Source organism: Cetorhinus maximus, chromosome 29 (assembly GCF_964194155.1).
Source record: "Cetorhinus maximus chromosome 29, sCetMax3.hap1.1, whole genome shotgun sequence".
In the NCBI taxonomy this organism is placed as follows: domain Eukaryota; kingdom Metazoa; phylum Chordata; class Chondrichthyes; order Lamniformes; family Cetorhinidae; genus Cetorhinus; species Cetorhinus maximus.
Window position 1 is genome coordinate 16,791,912 of NC_135907.1, and position 20,286 is coordinate 16,812,197.

At 42.0% G+C, this 20,286-nt stretch overlaps 1 protein-coding gene across 6 annotated transcripts in view; it reads right to left on the reverse strand.

The window, feature by feature from the left end:
* The window catches only part of LOC144669307 (carnitine O-palmitoyltransferase 1, liver isoform-like), a 534,090-nt gene that overhangs the window by 497,539 nt on the left and 16,265 nt on the right, over nt 1-20,286 (reverse strand). For 5 of the 6 annotated variants that reach the window (XR_013573656.1, XR_013573657.1, XR_013573658.1 and 2 more), the window contains exons 4-9: nt 18,092-18,263; nt 17,469-17,570; nt 10,960-11,097; nt 3,691-3,768; nt 2,978-3,085; nt 968-1,055 (exon numbers count right to left, since the gene is read on the reverse strand). Coding sequence is in view for 3 of the 6 variants with exons in the window: in XM_078531665.1 (XP_078387791.1) it covers nt 968-1,055; nt 2,978-3,085; nt 3,691-3,768; nt 10,960-11,097; nt 17,469-17,570; nt 18,092-18,263 (686 nt within the window). In the remaining 3 variants the exon portion in view is untranslated. The remainder of the gene's footprint in view (nt 1-967; nt 1,056-2,977; nt 3,086-3,690; nt 3,769-10,959; nt 11,098-17,468; nt 17,571-18,091; nt 18,264-20,286) is intronic. The other variant, XM_078531667.1, reaches the window with a different exon arrangement.

The following is a 20,286-nucleotide window of genomic DNA, read 5'->3' on the forward strand; positions in this document are numbered from 1 at the left end:
TAACACCAACATTCCATTTGCCTTTCCAATCACTTGCTGTACCTGCATACTAACTTTTTTGTAATTCACGTACCAGGACACTCACATCCAGGTGAAGATTTTAAGCTTCGGCATCACCTACTTGTTTCTCTGCAATCACAACCGGATTTAACCCTAGATAAAAAGGAGCACAGTCTCATACTTAACCCTTGCTAATACTTTCCAGCAGCTGTAATGCTAAGCCTATTTCCTCAACAGTTATATGATGGGGCATCTGTCCCCATGACAATAGAAGGATCTGTGCAGGACAGTTTGCAATGTGTCAGCCACTGCAATGTTCCAGATGCTCAAAACGCAACACTGCCAAATAATGTTCCCTCTCATTTTTCTGTGGTGTGCATGGCCTGTTTGTTGCACTGAGCAGTACATTCAGTAATGACTCAAGTGCTTATATGAGGGTTGTTAGCAAATAGATGCAACCCTCTGGTGGGGGTGTTGAGCAATAGATCAATGCAGGCTGATGTCCTCTCTCCCTGCACCAAATCCATCTGCAGCCCCATCCTGTAAACCACCAAGCTGGCCCCATCCCTGCAGAGGTAACTAATCCAGATTCTAGGCCTCTACCACTCGGTAAATACAGTTTCACAATTGACACCATATGAGAAAATGCCTCAAGTATGTTGGGTGAAGAGAGAGAATGGGACCCTTTTCCTGGGGAAGTGCTGGTCATTGCTCAGCACCGATCTGTGACAACACCTCTATAACCAATGCTTCATCATATAGGAATACAAACCTGCTGCTCTGTAGCATAACTAGAGGTCTGATTAATTGTTTTCCAATGTGATTTGATTAGTTCCCTATCGACTAACTCGTCAGTGTTAGTAAGGCAGCTGTCGAATCGTCAATTGTGTGACACGTGGCCAGTATTCCCCCCCTCTGGCCCCGAGCAGTTACAAGCAGCCCTGCAACAACAGCCTTTCAATCTTACCTGTCTCCTCGCCTGGCAGTCGAGTCGTGTTGAACATTCGTTCCCACTGTGCTGAACACAGAGGTATTGGGAACCCTGGCAGAGTATTCTACGCCCAAACAGTGTGTGTGTGGGCATGTGGGGGGTTGGGGGAACATACATGACCCACGGAAGTAGGGTCAGATATTAAGAGGTGGAAAAAGTCATTTCACGCCATAAATGGGCAGGGATTGGAAGGGAAAAAAATGTAAAAAAAATTACGAATTAGTTTATCCTCTATTTTGTGACATTAATTAAAAAAAAACAAAAAAACAAAATAGCAACCCTTTACTTAATATAGCATATCTAAGCTGTAATTTAAAATGAACATACTGGTTGATACAACAGATTAATGAGTTGCAATACTCATTATAAAGTAGTGGGGCTCAGGTCTGAATCAGAGAGATCTAGCTTGAGGCCCGGTGCAGGAGACACTAAGTGAAGGCAATAAGCTACCATGACCCTGCTGCACTGGAACTGGCGGCACTTGGGAGCAAGGACATTACTTGCGCTCTCTCAATTTGAAAAATATACCGCTTATGTACCCATAAATTCCCACACGCTTGTAGCTCTAATCTCAATGGCACCATTAGGCAGAGAGGGCAGACCAGAGGCTACACAGCCCAGGCTCTAATCCTGTCTATCAGCCCTCAGTTGGGAGGCAGGAGGGTGACATACATGAGGGACCTACAAAGAAAGGCAAGGTGAGTTAAAAGTCGAGAGGCGTGTTTAAAAAATAATGCTGTTAATCAATTGCTTAATTCACTGCTGGTTTAAAAGCTTCAATTAATTCCTGATCATTAGATGGTGGTCCCTGACTGTGATGCCTTCCAGTCATATAGTCCACTGATGTTCACTTTCTAAACAGAATTACATAGAATTTACAGCACAGCAACAGATGATCCTTTCCCCTAAATTCTATGTCACCATTCCTTCCTGACAGATAGCACTGGTGGGCCACCTGTTTCAAGGTATCTGTTCTATAACTAACTGCCAGCAGATGTGCAAGAATAGGCCACATTAATTCATCCTTTACATTTTGCCATTCCTCAGTACATGACCGTGACTGGAATGCAGTGTGCCCCTCCCCTAGTGAGCGCCACTCACAACTGGAAACTTATTATAATGAACTATTGATATAAATCCAAGGTCCTAACTTTAATACTGTTTGAATCCTGCTTGATAAGCAAATTAATAATTATGCCCTAGTCAGAGGCAGAAAGTTCTGCCTTACAACTTATAATTTCAAAACCTAGTGAGATTCACCTACCCCAGCAAGAGCTGATCCAGTCCTCCGATGGGCAATGCAGGCAAAAATATAGGACAATACAGTTTATTCACTGCACAGTATCTGATTGTATTGATACCAACATGTGAAATTAACATTTCCAGATGAGTCGGCTGGTAAAGGGGGTGTTCAACTGATCCATAAAGACTGAGGAGGACCTAGTCCAGTATGTATAAACATCAAGTGGGGACAGTATTAGGCTTTTCTGCTATGCTCTTCATGATCCATCAGCCTGTCAACATTCTTTGCCTTGTTTCATACGTTTAAAATGGTCACTGGCAAAAAAGGATGACTGGCGTTAGTGGAACCCTGCCATTATAATAGCTGAGACTTTCATGAGGGGAGATGGCCAGAGGTTGCCCCAGCCATTTAGCATGCAGTCCCAGGTAACACCTGCCAATGTGATAGCTTGTCTATTCACTGTTAGTTGGGTTAGTCAGGGTGGAATATTACCAGTTCTCAAGCAGGCTGGGAGATAAGAGCATGAAGTTTCAGGTAGGTATTTCTGAGTTACAACTGGAAGGAACTGAGAGAGAAAATCTAGCACATAGTTCAACCCTGCACCTCAGGCAGAAGTCGTATCCTGCTATTCCCTGTTCAGAGTACAAAGGTCTGCCCTTCAAATGTCTAGTCAGTCATTGCAATAGTGCAAGAGTACATAGGTACATCATTAACTAATGTCACCACAGAGGTTAAGTGCTTACCGGTTGGATTTCCTCATAAGTAAGTCGCCGTCTGTAAAGGAGCAAAGCATGGACTAGATTACCGGCACGTGCAGACTGACTTGTTGTCGGAGTCACATACAAGAAATCCTGAAGTCGGAAGGAAAAAATTATTCCCAGTTAAAGAAAGCACACTAAACAATTCTATCCCCACCATGGCTTAGAGACCAGGTTGAGTGATAAAAACCACAAAGGTCCCAGGTTCAATCTATGGTCTCTGTTGAGTTGGCTGGTTTCAGGTGTGGCAACTACAGAAACCTTAATTGAGGGAATAAAAAGAATAAACCAGCCAAGGCTGTCATTCCTGATCACTAACCAGTTGCCCCCTCCATCCACTGTTAAAAGGAGTGTTAGGTGACACTATGAGCCTGCCCAAAAGTCACTTTTCAGGACTAACATTAAGAGTAGCCACATTTGGTGATGACTGCAGGTACTCACGGAGCCATTGGCACCCCAAGAATTAGTACCTGCAAAGCAGGAGCAAGGAAACTGGGGAAGGGGGTAAGAAAACAATTGCTCTTGCCAGTCAACATTAAAAAGAACATTAACATCTGGCTGGTGGTCAATGTTCTAACCAGCAACTCCCAATTCATTTACTCCCTCTTCTTGGTGTCCTACACTTTGAGCCTTGGCCCCGCAAATTTAAACCTACTTCAAGCTGAACCCCATAAATGATATTCATAAGAAATCCTCACCATTGCATAATAGTTGCTGTTGACCATGATTGGCTCTCGTCCTTGTAGGTAGACGTACTGTTCCCACCAATCGCTCACCTGGAATGGGTCAATGACACGGCGGTAAAATAACCCCAATAAAAATCCTTTTACATTCGCTGCATCATGCCTTCTGTTCAGAGAATTTGTTTGCTGAACAATCAATTAAAGAAAGAATTTAAAAGTTCAAAAAACAGGCCACCGTCTGCACCCATTGCTCAAGGACAAAGCTTAATCTTTCAACCATCACAGTTGGTTCAGTTTCTGTAGTTAACAACATATGGCTTAAAAATGGCCCAACTCATACGAGTACAGATCTTGATCTGTTGAAAGTATAAAATGATACGGCACAGAAGGAGATGACGATGAACGAGTGCTAACCTGGGAATTGGGTGCAGGTGGGAATTCAGTGTAGAGGGGAAAGGAAGTGCAGCTTTTTATACCATTTTTCGGCCTCCAGTAGCTAGTGAGTGTTCAAAGGCATTAATTAGGTGAGCAGCTAAGTGGTTGGTTGGTAAGTTTTAAGATTTTAGCACTCAAAATGGAGGTAGTAGTTTATGTCAGTACTGGAATGGGTCAATGACATGGCGGTAAAATAACCCCAATAAAAATCCTTTTACATTCGCTGCATCATGCCTTCTGTTCAGAGAATTTGTTTGCTGAACAATCAATTAAAGAAAGAATTTAAAACTTCAAAAAACAGGGCCACTGTCTGCACCCACTGCTCAAGGACAAAGCTTATAAGTATTGCATTAAATAATGGAAGATATAAGTATTGCATTAAATTTATAGCTTAACCAGTTAAACTATTTAATATAACTACGGATAGCAGTTGAGTGATATTGCTAAACTTGAAACATAACTAGTTAAATAAAACAACAATAAAGATAGCTGGGCAGACGATATGTTGCAGCTGGAGGACACCAGTGTGATCCACGGCAACTACATCCGCAGCCAACAGCTCGAGGAACTTTGGCTCAGAGCTGATGAGCTGGAATTTGAGCTTTGGATACTGCAATGTATCAGGCAGGGATAAAGTCACACGGGCAGTTTGTTCCAGGAGGCAGTCACACCCCTCAGGCTAGATACTTCAGATTGGGTCAGAGTCAGATGGGCGTGACTGCATGTGAGGCAGATAGGAGTACCCAGAAAACAACAATGGAGCAGTCTCAGTCCCTGCAATTGTCCAACAGGTTTGAGGTTCTTGCAGCTTGTGTGTACAAGAGCAGGGACTGCAGGGTGGTTGAGCAAAATGACCATGGCACCGTGGTGCAGGGAGCCATTCATGTTGGCGATGGGGGGCTAGGGAAGTAAAAAGGAATGTAGTTGTAGTAGGTGTTATGATCTCCGTAAAGACTGTTAACTTTTAAAAAGGAATTCAAACTTCCAGTTGGTAGCTGGAAGGATGACAAGATTTCCTGTTTAAGACCTTCACTGTAATACAAAAGACTGAAAGCACTGTTGACTAACCACCATCTTTGTTGGCAACTTATACTTTAAACCACAAAACAGAACATTCCCCTTTTCCTTTCAGCATAACTGAAAAAACACTTCAACGGTATGCTTTACTCTGGCCTTTAAATAGACATTCAATTCTTCTGGAACCAGTTCAAGATGATTCTTAACTTCCAAGGATTTACTTCTGTTCCTTTCCTTTCTCAGCTGGGAACTTTTAACCTCAGAACTGTCTTTCACAGTGAGGTCCCTCTCCCCACCTACTCCCCCCCCCTCCCCCACCACCACCCCACGCCCCAGGAGATTATTCCTTGAGTGCAAGATATGCAAATCTTCCAGCTTTGTTTTTACTTCTTATGAATTTGGTCTTTTCAATCCACTTGTGAGCTCCCACCTCATTCCTGGATGGTGAACCACAGCCTCTTGCTGCATACAGCTGCTCTCCCTCAACCGAATCCTGGCAGACTAGTCTTGTCTGTGAATTTTCAGAGATATCTTAGACGCTTCCCCGCTCAAACATGAATCATTTGGGCCTTGTATGTAGGTAGAAATTATCTATCCTTGAGACCCCCAACTCTTTTTAATCATGGAAGTAAACGGACAGTTTGAAGGGCAACTATTTATAACATGACATTCTCAACACTTTTCTGGGACTTTGGAGATTCACAGTTAGCACACAGGCTGTTGCCATTGTCTTCAAGTGTAATTACCTTGCATCTTCTTAGTAAAACAATCTGGGCTCCTTTTAATTTCTAATAATTAAACTATCCAGGCTTGCTGTCAGGCAGACTTCAGGACAGATCATATGAGCTCCCCCCACCCCCCGCCACTTTCATTTTACCTTAAATTAAAGACATAGTTCCAAAACATAACAATCTTATAAACCTCAAATGTAGAATAGGGGACAGTATAGTTAGGGGGAATAGATACAGTTCTCTGCAGATGAGAGTGTGAATTCCGACGGCCATATTGCCTGCAGTGACAGGGTTAAGGACATCTTCTTCAGGTTGGAGAAGAACTTGGAGTAGGAGAGGAAGGATCTAGTTGTCGTGGTGAGTTAGGTAGGACTAAGGAAGAGGCTCTGCTGAAGGAGTATGAGTAGCCACAGGCTAAATTCAAAAGGTAATAAGATCTGGATTATTAGCTGAGCCACAAGAAAATTGACATGTGAATAAGATTAGAGAGTTGAAAACATGGCTCAAAGATTGGTGTGGGGGAAATAAGTTCTGGTTTACGGGGCACTGGCACCAGTACTGGGAAAGAGGGAGGTGCACTGTTGGGGCAGTCTTCACCTGAACCGCGCTGGGACTAGTGTCCTAGAGAATCATATAACTAGGAGGGCTTTAAACTAAATAGTGGAGGGTAGGGTTCACATGAGGGGAGATTTGAAAAGTTAAAGAGAAAGGCCAAGGCAATAGTGAAGAGTAGCGACAGGGGCGTACAAACATTAGCATGCACAAACAAATATGGTCAGAATAGAGAAAAATGGCTTTAAACTAACAGAGAGAGACAAGGATTTGGATAAAAGGAGATTTAGAAATCCAAAGATAAAAGTTAAGGCAATAGGAAAAGTATGTGGTTAAAGACCAGCTGAGTTGGACAGGAAGGGACAGAGAGTTTTATGATAATTATGCATCAGAGAGTAAGGTCCAGGCAGGGAATAGTGGTAAAAAAAGAAAATTGAAGTCACTTTATATGAATGTGCGGAGCATCCACAATAAGATAAATGAGCTGGTGGCACAAATAGAGATAAATGGTTTATATCTAATTGCCATTATGGAGACATGGTTACAAGGTGACTAAGATTGGGAAATAAATATTCCAAGGTACACAACATTTCGAAAAAGACAGGCAGAATGGAAAAGAAGCGGGGGTAACCCTGACAATAAAAGATGACATAAGGTCATTAGTGAGAAATTATCTTGGCTTAGAAAATCAGGAAGTAGAATCAGTATGGGTAGAAATTAGGAATAGCAAGGGTTAGAAAATGCGGTTGGGAGAAGTTTATAGGCCCCTTAACAGCAGTTATACCATTGGAAAGAGCATTAAACAAAAAATGATTGGAGCCTCTAAGAAAGGCAATGCAATAGATGTGGGGATCTTTAATCTTCATATAGACTGGACCAATCAAATTGGCAAAGGTGGTTTGGAAGATGAGTTTGTAGAATGCTTTTGTGATAGTTCCCTGGAACAATATGTTTTGGAACTAACTAGGGATAAAGTTATTTTAGATTTAGTATTGTGCAATGAGGGAGGGTTAATTAGCAATGAATGTCATAGTAATTTACTAAGATCCACTGGGAAACAGTGATCATAATACAACTGAATTCTACTTTAAGTTTGAAAACAACATACTCCAATCACACATCAAAATCTTAAACTTAAAGCCAATTACATTGGAACGAGGGGAGATTGATTAGGTAAATAGACTGAAAGGTATGGCAGTAAATAAACAATGGAAATATTGAAAGAAATAATTCAAAATGTCCAACAAAAATACTTCCCATTGAAGAACAAGAGCTCAGCGAGAAAGATCCATCCGTGACTTACTAGGGAGTTTAAGGATAGTATAGGATTAAAATAAGAGGCTTATAATATTGCAAAGAACAAATGTAAGTCTGAGGATTCAGAGTGTTTTAGAAACCAGCAGATAGCCACCAACAAAGTTGATAAAAAGAAAAAAAATAGAACATGAGAATAAGCTAGCTAGGAATATAAAAACAGATTGTAAGAGCATTTACAAGTAAATAAGAAGGAAAAGAATAGCTAAAGTAAATATTAGTCCCTTAGAAGCAGAGACAGGAGAAATCATCATGGGGAATGAGGAAATAGCAGAGACATGGAACAAATATTTTGTGCCTGTCTTCACAGTACAAAACACAAGTTACATGCCAAAAATAGAGGGCAATCTAGGGGCTGATAAGAATAAGGAAATTAAAGTAATTAATATTGGCAGGGGAAAAAGTACTGGAGAAACTTCAAGGACTAAAATCTGACATATCCCTAGGACCTGTTGACCTACACCCTGAGGTTCTAAAAGAGATAGCTAAAGATAGTGGATGCAGTGGCTATGATTTTCGAAAATCCCCTAAATTCTGGAATGGTCCCATCAGATTGGAAGCTAGAAAATGTAACACTGCTGCTCAAGAAAGGATGGAGAGAGAAAACAGAGAACTACAGACAAGTTAGCCTGACATTAGTTATCAGGAAAGTGCTTGAATCTATTATGAAGGGAGTCTTAACAATGCACTTAGGAAAGAAAGCATAGTATGATGAAAGCAAAGTATGCTTAAAACAAGTCAACATGGTTTTACTGAAAGGAAATCCTGTTTGACAAATTGACTGGAGTTTTTTTTGAGGATGTAACTGGCAGGGTAGATGAAGGAGAACTAATAGATATACTATTTTGAAAAATAATATATTTCCAAAAAGCATTCGATAAGGTGCTGCACAAACAATTATTAGGCAAGGTAAGGGCTCATGGAGTTAGGGTAATGTATTAGCACAGATAGAGGATTGGTTAAGCAGAGAGGAAGCAGAGAGTAGCGATAAATGGGGCATTTTCAAGTTCGCAGGCTATGACTAGTGGAGTGCCACAAGGATCAGTGCTGGGGCATCAGCTATTTACAATCTATATTAATGACTTAGACAAAGAGACAGAGAGAAATGTATCTATGTTTGCTGACAATACAAAGCCAGGTGGGAATATAAGCTGTGAGGAGGACACGAAGAGGCTACGAAGAAATATAGACAGGTTAAGCGAGTGGGCATCAAGGTGGCAGATGTAGTATAATGTGGAGAAGTGTGAGGTTATTCACTTTGGTCAGAGAATAGCAAAGCAATATCTTTTAAAAGACTTGAAACTTGTAAATGTTGATATTCAGAGAGACTTGGGTGTCCTCGTAAAATATAACATGCAGTTACAGAAAGCAATTAGGAAAGCAAATGGCATGTTGGCTTTTATTGCAAGGGGATATTGAAGTATAGGAATAAATAAGTCTTGCTACAACTGTACAGGGTTTTGGCAAGACCACACTTGGAATACTGTGTCCAATTGTGGTCTCCACATTTAAGGAAGGATGTATTTGCATTGGAGGTGGTATAGCAAAAGTTCACTAGATTGGTCTCTGGGATGAGAGAGTTGTCCTATGATGAGAGGCTGATTAAATCAGGTCTATACTCTCTGGAGTTTAGAAGAATAAGAGGTGATCTCATTGAAACATTCAAGTTTCTGAAAGGGTAGATTCTGAGACATGGGGCGAGGGAGGGGGAGAGTTCAGGAGCGGGAACGCCTCCAATCGGCGCCCCCAATCGGGGGCGCACCGCCATTTTACGTGGGCGGGCCAATTAAGGGCCATCCAGCATGACGTCCGCATGGAAGTGCTATACACTCCCTGTGCGGACAGTAGGGATTCCCTGAGCCAAGAGTGCACTCTTTCGTGCATGCGCATGAACGAGCACACTAATCTCCCTGAGGCTAAGTGCTGCCTCAGGGAGATCGGCTCCACAATAAAAAGTCTTAAAAACAGAAAAAAAATTTACCTGACATGTCCCCTCATGTAACACTGTCACATGAGTTGGGACATGGCCATCACTTTTAAATACACTTCTATTAAATTTTTAAAAACCTACATGAAACCTCATCCCGCCCGTGGATGAGGTTTCATGCTTTTTCCAATGCCCACCAGGGCTCCAGGCCTGCCCACCAACCTTAAGGTCGGACGGGCAGGTTCACTAATTACTTTAATTACTTTGTCAATGGCCTCAATAAGCCATTGACAGGTCAGCGGGCGCACAGCTGATTCGGCTGAGCCCCCGCCGGCCTGAAAATTGAAATGAGGCGGGGTGACGTCGCGAGTTCCGCCCGACGTCATCCTATGTCATTTTACGTGTCAGTGAGTGCGCCCCTCCCCCTGCTCGCCGACCAGGAAATCCTGGCCATAGTTTTCCCTGACTGGGGGATCTAGAACAAGGCGGCACAGTTTCAGAAAAAGGGGCCCATCATTTAGGACTGACGAGGAGGAGAAATTTATTCACTCAAAGAGTTGTGATTCTTTGGAATTCCCTCCCCCAAAGGTTTTTGGATGCACCATCACTGAGTACATTTAAGGCTGAGATAGACAGACTTTTGGTGTCTCAGGGAATGAAGGGGTATGGGGAGCAGACGGGAAAGTGGAGTGGATATCGAATGGTTCGATGGGCTGATTGGTCTTCTCCTGCTCCCATTTCTCATGTTTGAAAGAGCTATCTAATTAGGTCCCCATCACTATGCTCCTTCCCCATAACCTTGCAAAGTTTTTTTTCCCCATCAAGGATTTATCCAATTCAATATAAAAAGTTATTACTGAATATGTTTCTACCATCCTTGTAGGCAGTGGATTATAACAACACACTGCATTTTTTTCCCCTCACATTGCCTTTTGTCTTTTTACCAATTATCTTAATTCTGTGTCATTTCCTTCCAGTGGAACCAATTTCTCCTTATTTATTCTATCAAAACCCTTATGATTTTGAACATCTCTATCAAATCTCTCCACAATCTTCCCTCCTCTATGGAAAACAACTCCAGTTTCTCCATGATCTTCTATTAATTAAAGAATCAAAAGCTTGCGCGGCTCCAATTGCAAAGGCACACAGCCTCAGCTGGAGTCAGTCAAATAGGACCGAATCAGTACTTTCTGCCTTTTACTCAAAACAGCCCTATTAGGTTTTAATCCATATGGACCCTGGTGTGAAAAAATATTTAGACAGCTATTTAAAAGGCATTATTTAATGAAAATACAGCATTGAACTCACATAGTTGGTAGCCCACCAAGACTTGAGTTTAAGATACCACTGCAGCCGAGGTCCCAGGTTCCGTTCAAAGTCTTTCGCCAAGGCCTTTGTCCGTCGGAACTCCTCATCGTTCATCAGAGGCCTCACCGACTCCAAAAACTTGAGGGAAATGGGGGAGCAAATGAATATATTTCAAGGACACTTACTAAAGTGTATAAAACATCTGCCAATAAACTACTTCAGTTGAGTGTACTGCTATGACCGAGCAGTTGGTAAAGTTGAGTTATTTTTAAAAATCCCAGAGGAAAACTTTAAACAACTGTCATAACCTAAAATTTTGTGTGTTATGTTTGAGATGTAACTCTAAATTCAGGAATCAGATCACCAGTTCTCAAGAGGTTTTATATTAATTAAATGAAACAAGTTAAATATATACACATGGCTACAAATTACTACGATCATAACTTTTAACAAATTCCCAAGCTAATCTCCATTAAGGCAACAGCAACCCATAGGCTTAACCAGACACCAGGCAAAGCATTTTCACCGTACGAATTCAAAATTAGGTTCTTTTCACTTTGGTTCCTGTGGAGACAGCTGCTTTTGATCTCACATTACCTCTTCTCTGCACACACAAAACGGTTGTCTTGTTATACCTAGCACAGCCCATTGAATGTAAATTCTCATTGTACCACCAACCACTTTGAACTTCACCTCTCTAACAATAAAACCCCTTTCATAGTGCTAATTTTATTGTTGGTCTCTGCTAGCTAGGAGCCAGAATTCCCCCTACTTCTTGAATGCTCTATTCAAAAATGCAAATGAACTCTAACTCTCTGTTTACATTTCAAAATTAGTACACATCAAAGCACCCAGACTAGCTGGCTTTAATTCAATTAAGACACACCCACAGACTAAACCTCTATGTTAAAAGAAAAATATTTTCCAATAATATATACATTAATAGCTTCATGACAGTTAAAGTCACCAAGTATTATGGCACAGCCGATGGTAAATGCCAAGTTGTTCAAATGCCAGAGGAAAACTTGAGACAACTGCCATAACTATTTTTGCAGTTTGATTGTTTTGAGATGCGGGCTTTGAATTCAGTAGGAATAAGACCACCGAGCCTTATAGGTTTTTACAGAACTAGATTAAATATTTATTAATATGAAAAATGATTTTAAGCACATACATATGTCTACAAATTACTACTATAATAACTTCTAAATCCCCTAATTAATCTGACTCCCAGTTACACCTCCATTAAGGCAACAGGAAGACACACAAATTTTACAAGACCCAAGCAAAGAAACATGATACCCTGAACAATCCAATTCAAAGTGAGTTTTCTGAACTTCAGTTTGTTGTAGACAGCAGCTTGAGGCGTAGATACTGAAGGCTTTTCACACTTGTTAGATCTTAAAATGCCTGCCTCTACACACGGCCTTCTCTCCTTTATACATATTTTCCCCATTGAATGCAAATTCCCATTGTTTCACTATACATTTAGGCTTTACCTCCCTGATCATGAAAAATCATAGTATCAATTTTACCAGTGATCTTTGGGAAAAATAAACACACTGGGCAAGATTTTGCCCTTGACGGGGGCGGTTGGGAAGCCGGCTGCCGCCCGCGATCAGCTCTGCACCGTGATTTCATGGGGGCAGGCCAATTAAGGCCTGCCCTGCGTGGATCGCGAGCGGCAGCACTGAGTGCTACCTGTGCAGGCGGGGGGTGGAAGGGCGAGCTATGCCTCATGCGCAGTTCGCGCATGCACGAGAAAGAGCACTTCAATCTCTCTGAGGCAGATTGAAGCACTGTTTAAAAATTTAATGAAGACAGTAAAAATTTAATAAAACATGCCCCCTAAGAGCCTAAGAAATAAGAGTAGGAGCAGACCATACAGTCCCTCGAGCCTGCTCCGCCATTCAATATGATCATGGCCAATCTTCTGCCTCAACTCCACTTTCCCGCCTGCTCCGCATATCTTTGTTTCCCTGAGGGACCAAAAATCTGTCCATCTCAGCATTAAATACACTCAAAGATGGTGCAACCACAAACTCTGGGGAAGAGAACTCCAAAGGTTTGCGACCGTCTGAGTGAATAGGTTTCTCTGCATCAGATCCTAAATGATCCTGAATATACCTCCATGTTCTAGATTCTCCAGTCAGGGGAAACAACCTCGCAGTGTACTCAAATAGGAAAAAGAACCATCTAGCTCAGCATTATGTTGAGGTCACACATTCAATGCTGTTGGGGCACTTTGGTTCTACATCTTCCTTCCCAGTAGGTAACGCATCAAGGTGCTTCCCAAATTTACAATCTTCTGTAATGACAATTAATGCAAGTATATTCAGCCCGTATCCTGCTGATGCATCCACATGCTGCACTTCATTCATTTTACGGGCCTCAATGCATTACGCACACGTTTTAAATAAACTGCACCGTTATAGAACCACAGAAAACTTACACACAGAAAAAGGCCATTCAGCCCATTGTGTCTGCGCCAGCCAAAAAAAGAGATAAAAAGAAACTAGCCGCTCATTTTAATCCCACTTTCCAGCACCTGGTCCATAGTCTTGCAGGTTACAGCACTTCAGATGCAGATCCAGGTACCTTTTAAATGAGTTGAGCATTTCGTCCTCAAATACCAATTTGGGCAGTGAATTCCAGACACCCACTACCCTCTAGGTGAAAAAGCTTTTCCTCATGTCCCCTCCAATCCTTCTACCTTAAATCTATGCCCCCTGGTAATTGGCCCCTCAGCTAGGGGAAACAGGTCTTTCCTGTCTACTCTAACCAGGCCCTTCATAATTTTGTACACTTCAGTTAAGTCACCTTCAGCCTCCTCTGTTCTAAGGAAAACAACCCCAGCCTATCCAATCTTTCCTCATAGCTGAAATTTTTAAGCCCTGGCAACATTCTTGTAAACCTCTGTATTCTCTCCAAAGCAATTACATATTTCTTGTAATGTGGTGACCAGAAATGTACACAAAATTCCAGCTGTCGCCTAACCAGCGTTTTATGCAGTTCCAGTATTACATCTCTGCTTTTGTATTCAGTACCTTGTCCAATAAAGGAAAGCATTTCATATGCTTTGTTTACCACCTTATCCACCTGTCCTGCCACCTTAAGGGACCTGTGAACATGCACTCCAAGATCTCTCACTTCCTCTACCCCCATCAATATCCTCCCGTTTATTGAGTATTCCCTTGCTTTCTCTACCCTCCACAAATGCATTACCTCACACTTCTCCAGGTTGAATTCCATCTGCCACTTTTCCGCCCACTCAACCAAACCCTTGACATTGTTTTGGAGACAAGAGTTATCTTCTTCACTATCAACTACACTGCCAATTTCTGTTCCATCTGCAAAATTCCTGATTATGCCTCCCACATTTAAGTCCAAATTATTAATATATACAACAAACAGCAAGGACCCCAACCATGAGCCATATGGAATGCCAATGGAAACTGCTTTCCATTCGCAAGAACATCCATCGACCATTACCCTTTGTTTCCTGTCGCTGAGCCAACTTTGGATCCAACTCTCCACTTTCCCGTTTCCCATTGGATCTCACTTTTCCAACCAATCTACCATGTGGGACCTTGTCAAATTCCTTACTAAATTCCATGTAAACAACATTCACTGCACTACCCTCATCAATCCTCCTTGTTACTTCCTCAAAAAATTCGATTGAGCTTGTAAGGCACAATCTTCCCCTAACAAAACCATGTTTGTATTCTCTCTTTGCTTTCCAATTTCCTTTGTTACTTCATCCCTGTACTTTCTATACTCCTCTAGGCTTTCTACAGTATCAAGTTTTTTGTGACAGTCATAAGCTTGTTTTTTCTACTTTATCTTACCCTGTATACTTCTGGATAACCAAAGGGCTCTAGATTTGGCAGTACCACCCTTTTTCTTTGTGGGAACATGTCTACACTCCCCTAGCATCTTGCTTTTGAATGCCTCTCATTGATTTAACACTGTTTTCCCTTCTAGCAGCTGTATCCAGTCCACTTTCACCATTCAACTCTCAGCTTCGTAAAATTTCTCTTTTCCCAATTTAGAACTTCTACTCCTGTTCTATCTTTATTTAATCTAACTGGATTATGGTCACCATCTCCAAAATGGTCCTCCACTGCTACTTCATCCACTTGCCCACCTTAATTTCCTAAGACTAAATCTAGAATTGTGTGCCCTCTCATTGGGCTTGTTACGTGCTGGCTAAAAAAAGTTCTCTTGAATGCAGTTCAAGAATTTTGTGCTCTCTATGCCCTTCACACTGTTTGTATCCCAATTAATATTAGGGTAGTTGAAGTCTCCAACTATTACTGCCCTACTGTCCTTGTACTCAGAAATTTGCTTACTTATTTGTTCTTCTAACTCCCTCTCACTATTTGGGGGTCTATAGTACACTCCTAGCAGCGTGGCTGCCCCTTTTTATTTGAGCTCAACCCATACGGCCTCATTTGATGCTTCAATTAGTATATCATCCCTCCCCACAGCTGTAATTGATTCCCTAACCAATAGTGCTATACTCCCACCTTTATCCCCCTTCTATCCTGCTTGAAAACTCTATATCCAGGGATGCCGAGTTGTCATTTTTGCCTCTTTAAGCCAAGTTTTCGTTATAGCGATGATTTCATGCTGCCATGTGTCTATTTGTGCCCTCAGCTCATCAGCTTTATTTACTATACTACCTGATTTACATATATACCTTTTAATACTGCCACATTCCTGGGCTGTACACTTTTTAACCTGTGCTTCTTCTGTCTTTCAGAGTTGGTCACTAATTTCCTATCTCCCGTTTCCTGCTCTGAAATTGCCCTCAGGTTCCCACACCCCTGCCAATCTAGTTTAAACCCCCCAACAACAGCACTAGCAAATCTCCCTGCGAGGATATTCATCCCAGTCCTATTCAGGTGTGGACCATCTGGCTTGTACAGGTCCCACCTTCCCCAGAACTGGCCCCAATGCCTCAGAAATCTGATGTCCTCCCTTCTACACCAGCTTTCAGCCAAATGTTCAATTGCTCAATTATCCTAATACTACACTCACTTGCACGTGGGATTGGGAGTAATCCTGAGATTCCCCAGGAGAATGTCCTGCAGCTGCTTTGTGACATCCTTGAGTTCGGCACCAAAGAGGCAACATACCACCCTGGAGTCATGTCCACAGCCACAGAAACCCTGTCAGCTCCCCTAACTAATGAATCCTCTATCACTACTGCTCTTCTTTTCTTCTTTCTCCCCTCCTGTACAGCAGAGCCACCCGCGGTGCCACATACTTGGGTCTGACTGCACTACCAACGCCCTCACCAGTATCCAAAACGGAAGACCAATTGAACAGCGGGACCCCAGGGGGTTCCTGCACTACCTGCCTAGTTCTCTTGGACTGCCTGACAGTCACCCATTCCCTTTCTGCCTCCATGCTCCTAAACTGCAGTGTAACCACATCTCTGAACGTGCTTTTCCATGTAGCTCTCAGCCTCTCAGACACGCCAGTGACTGCAGCTGTCCCTCGAGCTCCAAAACTCAGAGTTTAAGTTTCTGCAACCAGTGACATTTCCTGCACATGTGGTCATCTAGGACACCGGTAGCATCCATGACTTCCCACATATTACAGGGCACACATTCCACACGACTGAGCTGTCCTGTTATGGCTTCAATTTGCTTCCCTTATATTAACTTTATTTTACTTTGGTTTACTTATACTACTTTATTTTACCTGGCCTTGACTTAACTTTACTTCCCCATTGCTTGTGTTTCTTAAATCTAAGTAGCTACCTCTTTTATAAATAATGCATTTTTCCAATTTTCAGCTACCCTCCCTAACAGCAGTTTCTCACCAAACAATGACTTTATGCTTCTCCTGTGACGTCACTCTTGGATTTTTTCAAACTCTGCCCTCCTGTGCAGCTTTTCAACTCCTGGTCTCCTGGAAGCTGAGAAGGGTAGAGAAAGAAAAAGCAAAGAGCACCTCCCTCCCCTCCTCACCAAACTCGCAGTAGTTACACGCAGAACCAGCTGCACTCCATCATCTTGGCATAAAGATACTTATTACTATCACTATTTGTCTTTTATTTAAAAAGGACATTAGTAGCTTGTTTTTGGGGGGGGGATGGGGGTAGAAGGGAACTCTAAACATAAACCAATTTCATGACATGCATAGTGCATCACTACAACATAAGTAAGGCTGGAAAATTGCTACATTAAAAATGGATCAATAAGGAAATCCCGCTAAAGCAAACAGAAAAACTTAAACTGCCCCAACTCAACTTCGCTTTGTCCTAATTCCAGACCCTTGCTCTAGTTGTAACTTGTTATGCAACTTCCTGCTGTTTCTCACAAATACACCAACAAAATCTCATTTATCCTCAAAGGCCAGAGATAAAGATGCTCCCGTTAATGATTCCTAGACTTTGTCCTTGAATAGGCCAAGAGTTGTTTCAAGTATTTTTCTCTTGCCCCACAGCCAACCAAACTTAAGATTTTGCTTGGCTATTAAAAGCTCTTCAATCTTACCCTTCTTAAGGTGTCATTTACAGATGGAACAGGCAGACGTGGAAGAGAGTTCTGGAAACTGTACAGCATTGGTTTACGTCCTGAGAAGATCTTCACTAGAGTCTAAAAGAGAAATACAAATCACAAGTTATTTTTCATCCTTTCCAGTTTTCTCACATACTTTCCCAAAGGACTGAATCCTTCTGAGGTGCAGATCTGTGTGTTCTGAGGATCCACTCAAACCCAAGTAGCTGTTTTACATATGAGACACAAATCAGCCAGTATTAGCACTCACCCACAGGTGCCATCGCAAGTGAGGCTAATCCCATCCTCCACAAAACCTGCCCACAGCATTTGATATAGGGTATAAGGAATTCGGTCACAGGTCAGTCATGACCTCACCAAACAGCAGAACAGGCTTGAGGGTTTAAATGATCTGCTCTTGTTCTTATATCTCCCGTGGTTGAAAATCATTCTCAATTCATGGTCATGCTCACTCATGGCCACTTGAACAAGGTGCCAGTGGAACTGTATCCCAAGCAAGCAGTCAGCACTTTCACAAGGGCAGGTATGGTGACATGAGAGGAAGAAAAGGGGAAGAATTATATTTTCATGCATGGAATTAGTGATGTTTCAGCACTTACAAACCAGACTTTGGTGGTAGTGGATACTTTGCCATGTTCTTCAAACATCCAGCCATGGTAGGAGAGGAGGGCCTTGAGGATCTGCCGCATCACAAAAATCAGTGCCAGCCACAGCCCTGTCGCAAACAGCAGTGCACTCACCAGACTTTGACCCTGGTGCGACAAGTATCTTCTATAAAAGACAAACAAAAGTACATTACATTAAAGTATAGTCATAAGATAAGAAAATTAAAGAATTTTTCAGGGCATCCCAACGTACTTCAAAGCCAATGAAGAGCTTCTGAAATTTGTTACTGCTGGTTTAAAGGGAAATGTAGTACGTAGTGCACAGCAGCCTCTCACAAGCAGCATAGGCCAGTTCATCTGTCTTTTAGGGGTTAGTTAAGAGGAATATTGATGAGGACACTAGAACTCTTCTCCAAACAGTGTCATGGGATCTTTAGGATATGGTAGTATAGTCATTATGTTACTGGACTAGTAGTCCAGAGACTTAGACGTAATCCACAGAAGGAGAATTCAAATTTCACCATGGCAGTTTGAGAGATTGAATTTAGCTAAAAAATATTGGAAATCAATAGCTGGTATCCTTAGAAGTGGCCATGAAACTGTTGTTTTATTGCTTCAATTGATAGGAACCTCAGGTAGGGTGTAAAACAAGCCTTGCGTCCAGATTCCCGATCGGTGGATTAGCTTAAAATGACCCCTTTGGTCTCTATTTTTGTTATGATTAAATGACTGACCTGCATCCGACGTTTATCGTTTGCAAATTTTATGCCTGGCCACCGTAAGATGTGGGTTATTGTGCAGCCCTATGCTGTGAATGCCCTGGCTTCCAAAAGGCTTTTGACAAAGCTCCACACAAGACTACCAGTTAAATTCAAAGCCATGAGGATTCAGAGCAAACCCCAGGAGAGGCTAAGATATTGGCAGTAGGGTAGCAAACATGTACTCATTGAAAGAGTTCTTTCCAAGTGAGGGGGAGTGAAGTACTAAGAGTGCCTTGGAGCTCAGTATTGGGATTGCTCATGTTACTAATTTACATTCATGGAAAAATAAATGAATTTGAAAGCTCAATAGAAAGTTGGCGATTTTCCACACGATACCAAACTAGGAGGGGCAGTGAAATCATAAGAGAAAGCTTAGGAATAATGGAATGAGTTGGACAAAATATTTAAGTGGACAGAAGAATAGCAGATGAAACTTAAGCAGGCAAGTGTACATAATAGCACAAAGGAATGAAAAACAGGTGACACACGATTGTACACACTCTACCACTGAGCCAACTGACATTTGTGGAATTTAGTTCAGGACACTGATTCATGGTTACCTTCTGGGGTCCCGTTCTCTTTTCTACTTTCACCCCATACCATCTCTCAGCCACAAGATTAAGCATGCAGCCTGATCATGCTGAAGTCTCTAATGTGTCTCTTAAGAGCTGCCTATAGTGTAGCATGTCTCAATCTCTGTAACCTCCTCCAGACCTACACGCTTCTATTATATCTGCACTCCTCAAATTCTGGCCTTTTGCACAATGCTTATTTCTTCTGCCCCACTAGTGGTAGTCATGCATTTGGCTGCCTGGGCACTAAGCTCTGGAATTCACTTCCTAAACCTCTCTGCCTCTCTACTCCTTTCTCCTCCTACATTACATTCTTTGAAATCCACCTCTTTCCTGTCCTTATGTGGCTTTGTGTCAAACATAGTTTGATAACACTTCTGTTAAAGTGGATCGGGGCATTTTACTGTGTTATAAATGCACAGATATACAAGTTGCTATTGCCACATCCTTACCTCCGTCTCATATCACTACCATTGCACATCACTACTGTTGATTGCCCAGGAGAGGCAATGGCATAGTGGCATTGTCCCTGGGCTAGTAATCCAGAGACCAAGGGTAATGCTCTGGGGACCCGGGTTTGAATCCTGCCACGGCAAATGGTGGAATTTGAATTCAATAAAAACGAAAGCATGAAACCGTTGTTCATTGTTGTAAAAACCCATCTGGTTCAATAATGTTCTTTAGGGAAGGAAATCTGCCGTCCTTTTCTACCGTCTGGCCTACATGTGACTCCAGACCCACGACAAAATTGCCCAATTAGGGATGGGCAACGACGCCCACATCCCATGGATGAATAAAAAAAAAGTTATGTATAACATGTAAGTATGTTAAAATTTTAATTTGTGCTTTTATTACA